We start from the raw sequence: 14,586 nt of genomic DNA on the forward strand, positions 1-14,586 counted from the left end.
CGAACGAGTGTGTCTCCCGGTCCAGAGTGGGTCTTCGCGGTGGCAGACGGTCGAGCTGGGTTACTCCCTTGCCTGCGGTCCTTTGGGTCCGGTCCTCCAGAGCGGTGCGTATAGTTGCAACTTTCCTAAAAGAGCAACACAGTCGTGCAGCACGTCCTTTTCAGGATGGCGCTCCGACTGTGCGTTTCTGGATGCGGGGGTTTCCTGTCTCCGGATGATGGACACGATCACTGCATTGCATGTTTGGGGGTCCAGCATGTTAATGCGGTGCTCGCGGGCGGTTCATGTCGTCATTGCGATGCCATGACCGTTGCACAGCTAAGATCGCGGCTAACTTTCGCAAGAGAGCGAGCCACCCCAGTTGCCTCCTGTTCTAAAAAAGCAGCGGGCGCTCGGGCAGATCTGAGGGTTTCAGCGGGAGCTAATCCGCCGCCCACGGGCTCGCGGACCTCTCGCTCCTCACGGCGCTCCACCCAAGCTTCGGGTGGTGAGAGTGATCCGTCTAACCAGATGGTAGCTCTCACACTCGCTGACACCGGAGATCAGATGTCCTCCGCGGCATCGGAGGGTGGGCTTTCACTGTCCGACGAAGATCCGGACCCGCTCGCCCCCTCCGGGCAGGTGAGCGCTGTCAAATCGGATCCTGAAGCGGACATGTTAGCCGTGCTTTCCCGGGCTGCTTCGGCCGTGGGGTTGGAGATGGTTTATCCCCCAGCTCCGCGGCCGGACCGACTAGATGGGTGCTACGTAGAGGACCAGAAGGCGAAGCCTTCGAAGCCTCTCGTCCCCTTCTTCCCGGAAGTGCACAGTAGGCTCACGCAGTCCTGGAGGGCACCTTTCTCTGCCCGTGCTGCGAGTGCCTCCGCCCTCACCGCCCTTGACGGCGGAGCTGCCAGGGGGTATGAGGCGATCCCGTCAGTGGAGCGCGCTATCGCGGTCAATCTTTGTCCGCGCGGCGCCTCTACGTGGCGGGGTTTGCCCCGCCTCCCGTCCAAAGCCTGTAGGTTGTCTGCCTCCCTCGGAGCCAGAGCTTATAAGGCTGCGGGCCAGGCTGCTTCTGCTTTGCACGCGATGGCCACCTACCAGCGCTACCAAGCGCAGGCGCTGGCCGAGCTGCACGAGGGCGGGTCCAACCCAAGCTTATTACATGAGCTGCGCACCGCGACCGACTATGCTCTTCGGACTACTAAGTCCGCCGCGTGTGCGCTGGGGAGGACGATGTCCACACTTGTGGTTCAGGAACGCCACCTCTGGCTAAACCTGGCCGATATGCGCGACGTTGACAAAGTTCGCTTTCTTGACTCGCCCATATCCCAGGCTGGCCTGTTCGGCGACACCGTCGGTGAATTCACCCAGGAATTCAAGGCGGTGAAAGAGCAGTCGGATGCGATGGGCAATGTCATCTATCGGCGTGGCCGTAAGCCCGCTCCGCCCGCCGAGCCATCCACCTCCGCTGTTCCTCGCCGAGGGCGCCCGCCAACGAGTGCTGCCCCGCCCCCGCCTGCGCCTCCGGCCAAGCGGGCGCGGCGTTCACCTCGAAAGCAGGCAGCCCCTCCTGCCCAGGGCGCCGTTAAGTCCGGTAAACGGACCGCGAAGCGTCCCTGAGACAGGCCATCCGGAGAAGAGGAAACTGGCTCTTTCCCCGCTGGAGGGCGGGGCCCCGATAACAACGGTACTTTTCAGTGCCACCAAAACATCAGTAAAAGAGCACTTTTTCCCTTCCCTGGATGTGACTGCACGAGTTCTGCCAGTCCGGGACGCGCTGCCTTCCGGCTCGCAGACTCTACGTGCTTCGCCAGTGGCTCACGAGCGCTGGGGGGACGGTCTCCCTTCCCTCAGCCCTCCAGCCCCCTCTCCGGAGTCAGGGTGCGGAGCCAGAGCGAATCGCTCTCCTCCAGCTTTTCCGCGGGACCCTCGTGCTTCCCGGATCAGCACACCCACTCCGCGCTGCCCCACCGCTGGTACGTCAGCGATTGTAGCGATGACTCCATTAGCGAGGGCTCTGCCTGCCTGGTTAGCGCGGGCCAGCCCCTCGCGGTGGCTCATACGCACAATCAGACTCGGTTACGCGATTCAGTTCGCGAAACGGCCCCCCAAGTTTACGGGCGTGTATTTCTCCAGGGTCAACCCCCTGTCCGCCCCTGTCTTGCGAGAGGAGATTGCTGCCCTCCTGGCGAAGGGTGCAATCGAGCCGGTTCCTCCAGCCGAGATGGAGAGTGGGTTTTACAGCCCATACTTCATCGTACCCAAAAAGAGCGGTGGGTCACGGCCAATCCTAGATCTGCGCGTTTTGAACCGCTGTCTGCACAAGCTGCCGTTCAGAATGCTCACGCAGAGGCGCATTCTCCAATGCGTTCGTCCTCGGGATTGGTTTGCAGCCATAGACCTGAAGGACGCGTATTTCCATGTCTCCATTCTTCCACGCCACCGCCAATTTCTGCGGTTTGCGTTCGAGGGTCGAGCGTGGCAGTACAAGGTCCTCCCCTTCGGGCTCTCTCTGTCTCCGCGGGTCTTCACCAAACTCGCGGAGGGTGCCCTAGCGCCCCTTCGGCTCGCGGGCATTCGCATACTCGGTTATCTCGACGACTGGCTGATTTTAGCCCACTCGCGGGAGCAATTGATTATGCACAGGGACGAGGTGCTTCGGCATCTCCGCCTACTGGGGCTTCAGGTCAACCGAGAAAAGAGCAAACTCGCCCCCGTGCAGAGGATTTCTTTTCTCGGGATGGAGCTGGACTCGATCACCATGGTAGCGCACCTCTCCGAGGAACGCGCTCGCCTGTTGCTGAACTGTCTGAGGGAGCTCGACAGCAACTAGTGGTCCCACTGAAGTTCTTTCAGAGGCTCCTGGGGCATATGGCATCCGCAGCCGCCGTCACGCCGCTCGGGTTGCTCCATATGAGACCACTTCAGCACTGGCTTCACGATCGGGTCCCCAGATGCGCATGGCACGCGGGCACACACCGGGTCTCGGTTACTGCGCTGTGTCGCCGCGCCCTCAGCCCTTGGAACGACCCCTCGTTCCTACAGGCCGGTGTGCCTCTAGGACAGGCGTCCAGCCATGTTGTTGTTTCAACAGACGCTTCCAACACGGGTTGGGGGGCCGTGTGTCGCGGGCATGCGGCTGCGGGCCTCTGGAAGGGTGCCCAGCTGCATTGGCATATCAATCGCCTAGAGCTGTTGGCAGTGTTCCTCGCTCTCCACCGCTTTTTACCGGTGCTGGAGCGGCAACACGTGCTGGTCAGGACGGACAGTACGGCGGCGGCGGCGTATATCAACCGCATGGGGGGTATGCGCTCTCGCCGCATGTCTCAGCTCGCCCGCCGTCTGCTCCTCTGGAGTCACCCGCGGCTGAAATCGCTGCGCGCCATTCACGTCCCAGGCACGCTCAATCGTGCAGCCGATGCGCTCTCACGACAGCTGTTACGCCCTGGAGAATGGAGACTCCACCCCGAGTCTGTTCAGCTGATATGGGCGCGATTCGGGGAGGCCCAGATCGATCTGTTTGCTTCCCCCGAGAACGCTCACTGCCAGTTGTTTTTTTCCCTGACCGAGGGCTCTCTCGGCACGGATGCACTGGCCCACAGCTGGCCTCGGGGCATGCGCAAGTATGCGTTTCCCCCAGTGAGCCTGCTCGCGCAGTTTCTGTGCAAGGTCAGGGAGGACGAGGAACAGGTTCTGCTAGTTGCGCCCCTTTGGCCCAACCGGACCTGGATATCAGAGCTCTCACTCCTCGCGACGGCCCTCCCCTGGCGGATCCCTTTGAGAGAGGACCTACTCTCTCAGGGACAGGGCACCATCTGGCACCCTCGCCCCGATCTTTGGAACCTCCACGTGTGGTCCCTAGACGCGAGGAAGACTTAGGTAACCTACCGACTGCGGTGGTTAATACCATCACTCAGGCTAGAGCCCCCTCCACGAGGCGCGCCTACGCCCTGAAGTGGAGTCTATTCACTGAATGGTGCGTCTCTCACAGAGAAGACCCCCGAAATTGCCAGATTAGTGTTGTGCTCTCTTTCCTTCAAGAGAAGTTGGACAGCAGGCTGTCGCCCTCCACTCTCAAGGTTTACGTGGCCGCCATCTCCGCTTATCATAGCGCGGTAGCTGGCGGCACCGTGGGAAAGCATAACCTGGTCATCCAGTTCCTTAGGGGTGCTAGGCGAATTAATCCATCTCGCCCCCCTCTCATGCCCTCTTGGGATCTCGCCCTCGTTCTCACGAGTCTGCGATCCGATCCCTTTGAGCCACTCGAATCAGTATCTCTAAGATTTCTGTCCCTGAAGACAGCTCTGCTGGTTGCGTTGGCCTCCATCAAGAGGGTCGGGTACCTGGAGGCATTTTCGGTCAGTGACTCGTGCCTGGAATTCGGGCCGGATTACTCTCACGTTATCCTGAGACCCCGCCCCGGTTATGTGCCCAAGGTTCCTACCACCCCCTTTAGAGATCAGGTAGTGAACCTGCAAGCGCTGCCCCCGGAGGAGGCAGACCCAGCCCTTTCTTTACTTTGTCCAGTTCGCGCTCTGCGCATTTATGTGGACCGTACTCAGAATTTTAGATCATCTGAGCAGCTCTTTGTCTGTTATGGCGGTCGGCAGCAGGGAAGTGCCGTATCGAAACAAAGATTATCCCACTGGATTGTGGATGCCATTTCACTCGCTTATTCGAGTCGAGGTCAGCCGTGTCCCCCGGGAGTACGTGCACACTCCACTCGGAGCGTTGCATCCTCTTGGGCGCGTGCACGCGGCGCCTCTCTAACAGACATCTGTAGAGCTGCGGGCTGGGCGACACCCAACACATTTGCAAGGTTTTACAATCTGCGAGTGGAGCCGGTTTCCTCAAGGGTATTAGGTAACCCTTTGGTGATTGAGGAGACAACTCGGTAGGGTGTTGAAACACGCTTACTGCGCCATTCTCCCTAACACGGAGGTACGTGCGCCTTTTTTATCTGTCAGTAAAGTTCCCCGTCAGGTGAGCCCTGCAGATTCCTCCGTGGCCCCCAGCACTGACTCAGCGGAGGAGTCACTTGCTGGCCCACTACGTTGTAGGTCTGCCCGCTGGTCAGCCCGCGTTTTGGGTATAGGTGCCTGCTATGCGTGATCCCCACTAGGCGATCCCATATGCTTATTCCGCCACGGTTAAGTCCCCCCCCTGGGCGGACCCGTGTCTTCCCTCTCCGCTAACCACTCTTTGCTATGCGTACTCCCCCTTTTTAGGGCTAGTCCATAGGTAAATTCTGCCATCTATCCCCCCCTTGGGTAACGGATGGCCTCCGCAGCGTCCTCCCTATCGGGATTGCACGCTTCCCAACGTACTGTCGTATTTCCTAGAATTATCTAGATGCTCACGACTTCCCAAAAAATATATCTAATCCGTAAAACTTCTGTTGAAGTAGGATAAATTAGGGCCAGGGACACGTTGGAGGACCGCGCCCCCCATGATGTGGGTGTGTCACGCTTGCTTGACTATCTCCTCATCGGGGGTGTTGGTAAGGTGCAGTCATTATGGCGCTTTCCATATTCTCCCATTCATGGCACTGAAGTTCCCCAACCGAAGGGGAACGTTCGAGGTTACAGAAGTAACCCTTCGTTCCCCGAGGAGGGGAACGGAAGTGCCATATTCCGTCGCCATAATGACTGTCCCTTAGCTGTTTGAAAGTCTCTTCAGCTTAAAAGGATGGCGTCTGCTGGCTTCAGGTGTGCTTATATGCTGAGATAATTGCAGATGTCGCACACCTGCGCAAGCTTACGCTGCCAATTAATTTCATTCATTGGCCCGTTCAATACTCTCCAGATAAGCGGCTTCTGATCCGAATCCTCCCATTCATGGCACTTCCGTTCCCCTCCTCGGGGAACGAAGGGTTACTTCTGTAACCTCGAACGTTCTTGTTTTACCATATAAAGTCAAACATAAAGACAGTATTTTTATTATATCTCATATATGCTTTGCTTCCACAAGCTCTATCATTTGTACTCAACCACAAAACTTCCTTTAATAAATGTGGACAACGCAAACTCTGACCTAAAAGATTTAATGAAATGTGTAGGGTTCAAAAACTACAAAAACCTCACATTAGCATCCTCTCTGTGTGTGAATTATAAATACAGTAAACCTTTTGAAGTGGATCAGAACCTTTCCTCAATGTTGTTCTAATACTATTGAACACCTGTTCTTCTTTCTTAGGACAGTTTTAAAGAACTTTTTTTCCACTTCGATTGTTTACAGGTCACACTTTACAATTAGGTTTTATTAGTTAATGTACTTACTAACATGACCTAGTAATGAACAATGCATGTACAGCATTTATTAATCAGTTTAACATTTACTAATTACTAATGCATTATTCAAATCTACATTCATGCTTGTACCAGTAATAATGCATTGCAATAATTAATGCATTGTGCGTGTTCAACTAGTAATGAACAACTTTATTTTCATTTACTAAAGTTAACAAACATGAACAAATACTGTAATAAAGTATTATTTATTGTTCATGTTAGTAAATGCATTAACCAGCATTAACTAATTTAACCTTATTGTAAAAGGCTACCAGTTGACAGCAAATAAATAAATAAAACACACACAGTGAACATTTATGTATTATAATTATTTATCTAAAATAAAACGTTTCTACACGTCATAGAACAATAAATTAAGTACATTTCTAGGACCAGATAGCCCCACATTTTAATTATAACCTCTAACGTTATATTACTACATTAACGTATAAATAGTATATAATAGTGTTATTTCAGGATTAACGTTAAATGTTTAAAGCAATTAACCATTTAAAAAGTACGATACAAGAACTATGAAAACATACCTTAGTAACCTTCTATATATTCGGTTTCCAGTGAATGGGTCTTGTCAGTGGAGCTGGTGATGTGTTTCTCCGCATCTTTTAATGGTTTTATCCTCCGTCGATCCATTTAGCCGCCCGGTGATTGGTGACTGTCTGACCGCGGCTCATGCACTCCACCCCGGCCTCTGACTCACGTAGCACCGGGCAGTTAGCACGTTAGCACATTAGCGCGAGTAACTTTTACTCGTGTAAACAAGTTAAATTACATACCGAACTGTAGTTTGTGTCTTATCAGTGTTATATTAATACGTAATTTGAAACAACATCGATTAAAACACCCAGGAAATTCGTTAAAACATTTAATTAACTATACCTGATAACTGTCAAAATATGCAACATAAGTATTTGTCATATAACCTATTTTATTACATTATGATGGTGAAAAACATTCTAACTTACCCAAAAATTCGAATAATTTGATGATAGATCTTAATTAAGTTGATTAAAGTCGGATTCACTTATGAGATTGCGCATGTGCAGTAGGCAGAGTGTGTGAATTGCGTCAAGTGTGTGTCAGGGTGCAGTACCGCCATCCGACTACAGGACCGCTATAGAGCAGTGCGCCGACACACACTTACACACTCAATTCAGGTAAATGGTCAAGGTGGGGATCAGTGAAAAAACTGCACTAGGCATAATAAAGATCAAATGCAAGTACGAGTGGATTTACATTGAAAATTTCAAACGCATCAAGAAAACCATGTGCTAAGGAAATTTCAAACCATTTGGAACGCACAGAGACGAGCTTTTGTGCAAAAATGAACTTAAAGGTGCCTTTAAAAAAGTGTCAAAGTACTTTTGAAAACAAAAAAGCAAACCCCCAATAGGTGGCAGCAAGAGGCCGCTTTATTTGAGTAAAGCATTGAACGATTCATTCAGCCAAAGAAGCCAATAGGATGAACGGACAGTTGAATCAATCCCTGAATCATCGACTCACCCGAGTCTTCTTGGCGAAGGCCTGAATCGTTCGTGCAGGGAAACGTCGCTGTGTATTATTCAGAGATGGCCAACTGTTCTGCTGTTTATTTTATTATACTTATCGCAATGATTTTACTACTACTATCAATAAAATTAATATTAGTAATGATAATATTGCCGGAAGTTGTACAGCGCATGCGTCACGTGTTCATCATCAGCATCCATGACAACCGTCCTGTGGGTGTTGTTTGAATCTCGCTGTGTCGATTGGCATCTGATCTCTGCGTCCTCCGTGACAATTTTTCCAGATTATCGATATTATTGATCGTTGGATACGTCGATTGATCGCCTGCTGTTCCCATCACTCAGGTTTGACCCTTTTTATTACGCTGTGCTTTGTGTTTGTGTTCAGTATGTCTTGTGTTCACTACAGGTTCCAGAGTCGACTCACCTACGACTCGCTCCAGTTTGAAGGCCTCAACATCAGCGCGGGGGAGCTGAAGCGGCAGATCATGAGGAGCAAGAGGCTGAAGTTCTGCCAGCTGAAGATCAGCAACGCCCAGACTGATGAAAGTGAGTTGAGGAAAAGACACTTCAACTGTTCTACGCTAACATTAGATGCGTTACATCAGACACTTCTGGAAGCTGTAAGGTGGTGCTGATGCTGACATGTAGGGATGTTTTGGCTGTTTTAAAAGGCTAATGGCTCTCAAAGTATACCGTGCTCCATAATTATGTGCTGATTCTGATTTTATTTTGCTGTCAGAATACACAGATGATGCTCTCATCCCTAAAAACACGTCGGTCATCATCAGACGGATCCCTGCGGCGGGACTGAAGTCCTCAAACAGAAGATTTGTTGGGTGAGTGCTGTCAAATGAGCACACGCGTCCTCTGTTAGATGTTATATGAAGACTCCTGGTCTGTCCCTGGTGTTTTAGTCACACAAGCTCCTTTGTTTTGCAGACATCAAGCTGGACGCTGGCGTGAACCTTCACCTAGAGCTGATCCTTCACTCCTCTCACTGGAGCAGTTGTTGAAGGTATTGAACAAATGAATAGCACAATAGCAATGTAAAGCACACAATATACGCACACGCACTCAGCTTCTTAGGGAGATTTGAGATTGTTTGAAGGGTTGAGGGTGAAAAAGATTCAAATGTGCAAATGCCTGTGAAACAGACTGAGAATCTGGCTGAGGCAAAGGCGTCAGAGGAGGACAAGCTGAAAGCGGTGATGTACCAGTCCAGCCTGTGCTACTACTCCAGCAGGTGAGCGTTCAGACACTGACAGGTTTGCTTTGTGAGAGATGTCTGAGCTGATTCTCATGGTTCTGATGTTCACTAGTGAGGCCATGAGGCTGCTTGGGATCCCGGGACACCACATTAGGCACTGCCCCACTAATGTGGTAACTGGGTTTTCCAAGCTCACGGTTGCTGTGAACTTGAGCTCTTGTCCTCATCAGTCAGATTGTTTGCTCAGAGTTTGACTGTCACTCCTCAATTCACAGGGCAGCCGCTCCGCGCCGCACAAGCGCATCCGGAAGAGCACAGGGATTCCCCGCAGCTTCCTGTTGGAGGTGGACGACCCAGACCGAAAGGGAGTCATGATAGACGGCAGCGGCCGATACGTCATTCCCATCATAGACGCGTGAGTAAACTGTACTTGGCATAGCCGCATGTTCTAGTGTTTGTCCAAATCTCACATGATGTCTGCTTGTGTGTGTTTGCGCTCGATCTGTTCAGTGAGGCCTATGCTGCTGAGAAGAGAAAGAGGCCGTCCTTCTCCTGCCAGACCGAGCCTTTGCCCTCCTCGTCCTCAGCAGGTGCGGCATCTTCGGTCCGGGACGCCGGAGGGAAACGGTCCCGCTCCCCATCTTCACCAGAGACGCGCGGCGACCAGAAGAGACCACGTCGCTGAGAGACCTTCATCCAAGAGACCTGGAGCCGACGTGTAAATATTGTACATAGTTTATTAATAAAAGATAATAAAGATTATAGCCGCATGAACTGTGTGGACTGGTTAACCTTCACTCCAGCAGTGCAACACACACATACACACACACACACACACACACACACACACACACACACGAATGAATTCATAAACACAATATCATGAAGTTTTGCTTTAATTTAGGAAAAGAGAAACTCTTCTGGGCTAAAATCTGATGGGTTTTTTTCAGCGTTCTTCAGTCTTTAATGTCAGGTGATCCTTCAAATGTCAGTGTAAAGTGTTGAGTACACTATTAGTGCTCAGTCGTGTTTTTCATAGTTACCAGTGCCGATGGAGTTTTTTGAAGCGTCATATTCTGCTGGAAACGTTTCATTTGAATGGTAATGTCCCATAAGCGGAGGTCTTGTGAGTAACTTCACAAGTCGGTCAAAGTCTACACCGGTGACAAGCTCATCTACTCCCAGAACCTGCTACTCTCTACCTACACGCTGTCAGCTGATGTTTCAAAACCTCAACACTCGCATACAGAACAGCCTCAGCGTCTGCACCACTTATCGGCACTAGCTGCAAGTCTACACCCCCTCTGTCCAGAAGTGAGCACAGCCTCTTGGTACCATCCCAGCAAGCATTTTTTTGGGGTGTTTAAAGGTGCCAACTGACCATCAAAAGTAAAAATGACTCATTTTATCTCATCCCAACAGGGAAACCACCAACAATAAAGAATGAGTTACTATCTGGTGTCATGGCTTTGCAATTAAAACAAGTTTAGTTATAATGGAGGTCATTGGGGGCAAAAACAGCCACTTGAACAATATGAACAATACATAAGGGTTAAAAGTCTAATAGACGGCTTGGTTAAAACCAGGCTAAATCTAGGCTGTCAGTGAGTGTGCACCCCTAACCCCGCCTCTCACAGTGACCTCACTAGCTCCGCTGAGTGCTTTGTGTCTCAGATTGCATGCAAGTCTGCAGCCAGATACTGCTGGAAGCTAGTCATCAAATACACAGGAACGAATGACTACACGTGTCAATCTGTCTATTAAACTATCTAATCTGTCTAGTCAGTCTTTTATTATCTTTTATATGCAAAAATATTCATTCATAAAAACATATGTATATATGAACACTGGGTCAAATAGGGTCCGTGCATTTTAAATCTAATAACAAAAATAACCCAATGTTGGTTTTGTCCATATTTAAATGAACGTGTGTAAACGCACGCTTTGATCAAACCTTTTATTCCCCTTGATGATATTGTGCTTTTTTTTCCCCTCAATGCCCTCCAAAGTTTCAATGTTTGGCCGTGTCTGCCATATCTGTTTTGTTTAAAAAAAAAAAAGGAAAAAAAAGGAATGCATCGGTTCCTGCATGTAGAATTCAGAAATCTCATGGCATTGAAAGAAAACTGGCAGCAGTTGAGTGCCGAGGTCAAAGGTCAGATGAGCAGGCATCACACCTGATAAACACCTGGGGCAACTGTACAGTAAAAAAAAAAAAAACAACAAGATTAAGAAATATTGCTTTAATTTGAGAGAGACAAAAAAAACTCTTCCGTGTTAAAATTTGATGTTCCTCCAGCGTTCTTACGTCAGTCTTTAATGTCAGGTGATCCTTCAAATGTCAGTGTAAATTGTTGAGTGTACCATTAGTGCTCAGTCGTGTTTTTCATAGTTACCAGTGCCGATGGAGTTTTTTTTTTTAGAGCGTCATATTCTGCTGGAAAAGTTTCATTTTAATGGTAATATGCCATGAGCGGAGGTGTACGAGTAACTTCACAAGTTGACCATAGTCTAGAGCGATGACATGCTCATCTACTCCCAGAACCTGGCAGAACGAAATGTTGCAGCTCGTCCGGTCTTCAATGATGAGCCCAAAAGAGGCCACTTCACAGAGCCGGCCCAAGGCTTAAGAGAACTGAGAGGCAGGACAAGATGGCGGGCTGGACTTGGTTAACTTTAGATTTTACACAAATCTCATTGTTTTGTTTTTCACCTAAAATAGTAATTAAAACATCCAAGATGTGTTTTGCCTCATCAAAATGTGGAATTTGATCAGCAAACTACTCATTCTAAGACAACTATGCCTTGGGCTAAATGACTTGGCTTCAAGTACGATGCCACACGATTCAGAAATGAAGGTACAGACTGCACAAACAGATAAACGACATGATGCATCTCATTTCACCACAACTAAAGGCAGCGACAAAAAAAAAGTCAAGCTCTCACGATGATGACATTTCTCATGCAACCCTTTAGCAAGCCTACATAGTATTTATGCCTAAAAGTCACTGCATGGGTAAATAAGAAACAAGCAACACACACACACACACACACACACACATATATATATATATATATATATATATATATATCCATGGGCCACTGTAAAGTAATATGGTTCTGTCATAACGTTTTGAATGAAAATCTGCATTTGGATAAGACACCTTTAGTATAGTTTTGATTTTAAGGCATAATAAAGATCAAATGCAAGTACGAGTGGATTTACATTGAAAATTTCAAACGCATCAAGAAAACCATGTGCTAAGGAAATTTCAAACCATTTGGAACGCACAGAGACGAGCTTTTGTGCAAAAATGAACTTAAAGGTGCCTTTAAAAAAGTGTCAAAGTACTTTTGAAAACAAAAAAGCAAACCCCCAATAGGTGGCAGCAAGAGGCCGCTTTATTTGAGTAAAGCATTGAACGATTCATTCAGCCAAAGAAGCCAATAGGATGAACGGACAGTTGAATCAATCCCTGAATCATCGACTCACCCGAGTCTTCTTGGCGAAGGCCTGAATCGTTCGTGCAGGGAAACGTCGCTGTGTATTATTATTAAGATATGGCCAACTGTTCTGCTGTTTATTTTATTATACTTATCGCAATGATTTTACTACTACTATCAATAAAATTAATATTAATAATGATAATATTGCCGGAAGTTGTACAGCGCATGCGTCACGTGTTCATCATCAGCATCCATGACAACCGTCCTGTGGGTGTTGTTTGAATCTCGCTGTGTCGATTGGCATCTGATCTCTGCGTCCTCCGTGACAATTTTTCCAGATTATCGATATTATTGATCGTTGGATACGTCGATTGATCGCCTGCTGTTCCCATCACTCAGGTTTGACCCTTTTTATTACGCTGTGCTTTGTGTTTGTGTTCAGTATGTCTTGTGTTCACTACAGGTTCCAGAGTCGACTCACCTACGACTCGCTCCAGTTTGAAGGCCTCAACATCAGCGCGGGGGAGCTGAAGCGGCAGATCATGAGGAGCAAGAGGCTGAAGTTCTGCCAGCTGAAGATCAGCAACGCCCAGACTGATGAAGGTGAGTTGAGGAAAAGACACTTCAACTGTTCTACGCTAACATTAGATGCGTTACATCAGACACTTCTGGAAGCTGTAAGGTGGTGCTGATGCTGACATGTAGGGATGTTTTGGCTGTTTTAAAAGGCTAATGGCTCTCAAAGTATACCGTGCTCCATAATTATGTGCTGATTCTGATTTTATTTTGCTGTCAGAATACACAGATGATGCTCTCATCCCTAAAAACACGTCGGTCATCATCAGACGGATCCCTGCGGCGGGACTGAAGTCCTCAAACAGAAGATTTGTTGGGTAAGTGCTGTGAAATGAGCACACGCGTCCTCTGTTAGATGTTATATGAAGACTCCTGGTCTGTCCCTGGTGTTTTAGTCACACAAGCTCCTTTGTTTTGCAGACATCAAGCTGGACGCTGGCGTGAACCTTCACCTAGAGCTGATCCTTCACTCCTCTCACTGGAGCAGTTGTTGAAGGTATTGAACAAATGAATAGCACAATAGCAAAACGCAATGTAAAGCACACAATATACGCACACGCACTCAGCTTCTTAGGGAGATTTGAGATTGTTTGAAGGGTTGAGGGTGAAAAAGATTCAAATGTGCAAATGCCTGTGAAACAGACTGAGAATCTGGCTGAGGCAAAGGCGTCAGAGGAGGACAAGCTGAAAGCGGTGATGTACCAGTCCAGCCTGTGCTACTACTCCAGCAGGTGAGCGTTCAGACACTGACAGGTTTGCTTTGTGAGAGATGTCTGAGCTGATTCTCATGGTTCTGATGTTCACTAGTGAGGCCATGAGGCTGCTTGGGATCCCGGGACACCACATTAGGCACTGCCCCACTAATGTGGTAACTGGGTTTTCCAAGCTCACGGTTGCTGTGAACTTGAGCTCTTGTCCTCATCAGTCAGATTGTTTGCTCAGAGTTTGACTGTCACTCCTCAATTCACAGGGCAGCCGCTCCGCGCCGCACAAGCGCATCCGGAAGAGCACAGGGATTCCCCGCAGCTTCCTGTTGGAGGTGGACGACCCAGACCGAAAGGGAGTCATGATAGACGGCAGCGGCCGATACGTCATTCCCATCATAGACGCGTGAGTAAACTGTACTTGGCATAGCCGCATGTTCTAGTGTTTGTCCAAATCTCACATGATGTCTGCTTGTGTGTGTTTGCGCTCGATCTGTTCAGTGAGGCCTATGCTGCTGAGAAGAGAAAGAGGCCGACCTTCTCCTGCCAGACCGAGCCTTTGCCCTCCTCGTCCTCAGCAGGTGCGGCATCTTCGGTCCGGGACGCCGGAGGGAAACGGTCCCGCTCCCCATCTTCACCAGAGACGCGCGGCGACCAGAAGAGACCACGTCGCTGAGAGACCTTCATGCAAGAGACCTGGAGCCGACGTGTAAATATTGTACATAGTTTATTAATAAAAGATAATAAAGATTATAGCCGCATGAACTGTGTGGACTGGTTAACCTTCACTCCAGCAGTGCAACAAACACACACACATACAGGCATACATGGTTTATGAGGTCAATGTG

The 14,586-nt window shown here is 49.1% G+C and overlaps 3 protein-coding genes across 45 annotated transcripts in view; 2 read left to right on the plus strand and 1 right to left on the minus strand.

Moving 5' to 3' along the window:
* Window positions 1-11,217, plus strand: part of LOC141375828 (E3 ubiquitin-protein ligase RBBP6-like) — a 45,609-nt gene extending 34,392 nt beyond the window's left edge. Inside the window, exons 1-7 of one of the 5 annotated variants that reach the window (XM_087265024.2) lie at window positions 8,017-8,448; window positions 8,544-8,640; window positions 8,744-8,819; window positions 8,959-9,047; window positions 9,124-9,184; window positions 9,287-9,426; window positions 9,522-9,782. In XM_087265024.2, the coding sequence (XP_087121150.1) occupies window positions 9,013-9,047; window positions 9,124-9,184; window positions 9,287-9,426; window positions 9,522-9,696 (411 nt within the window). In that variant the 5' untranslated portion in view covers window positions 8,017-8,448; window positions 8,544-8,640; window positions 8,744-8,819; window positions 8,959-9,012 and the 3' untranslated portion in view covers window positions 9,697-9,782. Of the gene's footprint in view, window positions 1-8,016; window positions 8,449-8,543; window positions 8,641-8,718; window positions 8,820-8,958; window positions 9,048-9,123; window positions 9,185-9,286; window positions 9,427-9,521 lie in introns of those variants that run through there. The other 4 variants (XM_087265021.2, XM_087265023.1, XM_087265022.2 and 1 more) reach the window with 4 other exon arrangements.
* The window catches only part of LOC141375838 (uncharacterized), a 488,480-nt gene that overhangs the window by 350,386 nt on the left and 123,508 nt on the right, over window positions 1-14,586 (minus strand). The window contains exons 1-2 of one of the 38 annotated variants that reach the window (XR_015498123.1): window positions 7,259-7,371; window positions 6,821-6,988 (exon numbers count right to left, since the gene is read on the minus strand). The exons of the other annotated variants lie outside the window; for them this stretch is intronic. The gene's annotated coding sequence lies outside the window, so the exon portion shown is untranslated. Of the gene's footprint in view, window positions 1-6,820; window positions 6,989-7,258; window positions 7,372-14,586 lie in introns of those variants that run through there. 38 annotated transcript variants of the gene reach the window in all.
* LOC100002202 (E3 ubiquitin-protein ligase RBBP6-like) lies at window positions 12,633-14,503 on the plus strand. Of its 2 annotated transcripts, XM_087262532.1 has the most exons (7): window positions 12,728-13,061; window positions 13,255-13,351; window positions 13,455-13,530; window positions 13,677-13,765; window positions 13,842-13,902; window positions 14,005-14,144; window positions 14,240-14,499. In XM_087262532.1, the coding sequence occupies exons 1-7, from the start codon at window positions 12,902-12,904 to the stop codon at window positions 14,412-14,414; spliced, it is 798 nt and encodes a 265-aa protein (XP_087118658.1). In that variant the 5' UTR covers window positions 12,728-12,901; the 3' UTR covers window positions 14,415-14,499. The 2 variants fall into 2 exon arrangements, with proteins under 2 accessions (NP_001373450.1, XP_087118658.1); NM_001386521.1 differs by lacking the exon at window positions 13,842-13,902 and having other exon boundaries at window positions 12,633-13,061; window positions 14,240-14,503.

This window comes from Danio rerio, chromosome 8 (genome assembly GCF_052040795.2).
Source record: "Danio rerio strain M-AB ecotype USA chromosome 8, GRCz13ab, whole genome shotgun sequence".
In the NCBI taxonomy this organism is placed as follows: Eukaryota; Metazoa; Chordata; class Actinopteri; order Cypriniformes; family Danionidae; genus Danio; species Danio rerio.

Bases quoted from the DNA above. Each gene is read 5' to 3' on its own strand.
- LOC100002202 (XM_087262532.1), top strand. From the start codon at position 12,902: ATGTCTTGTGTTCACTACAGGTTCCAGAGTCGACTCACCTACGACTCG. The intron at 13,062-13,254 runs GTGAGTTGAGGA...TTTTGCTGTCAG, and splicing joins CAACGCCCAGACTGATGAAG to AATACACAGATGATGCTCTC. The intron at 13,903-14,004 runs GTAACTGGGTTT...CTCAATTCACAG, and splicing joins GGCACTGCCCCACTAATGTG to GGCAGCCGCTCCGCGCCGCA.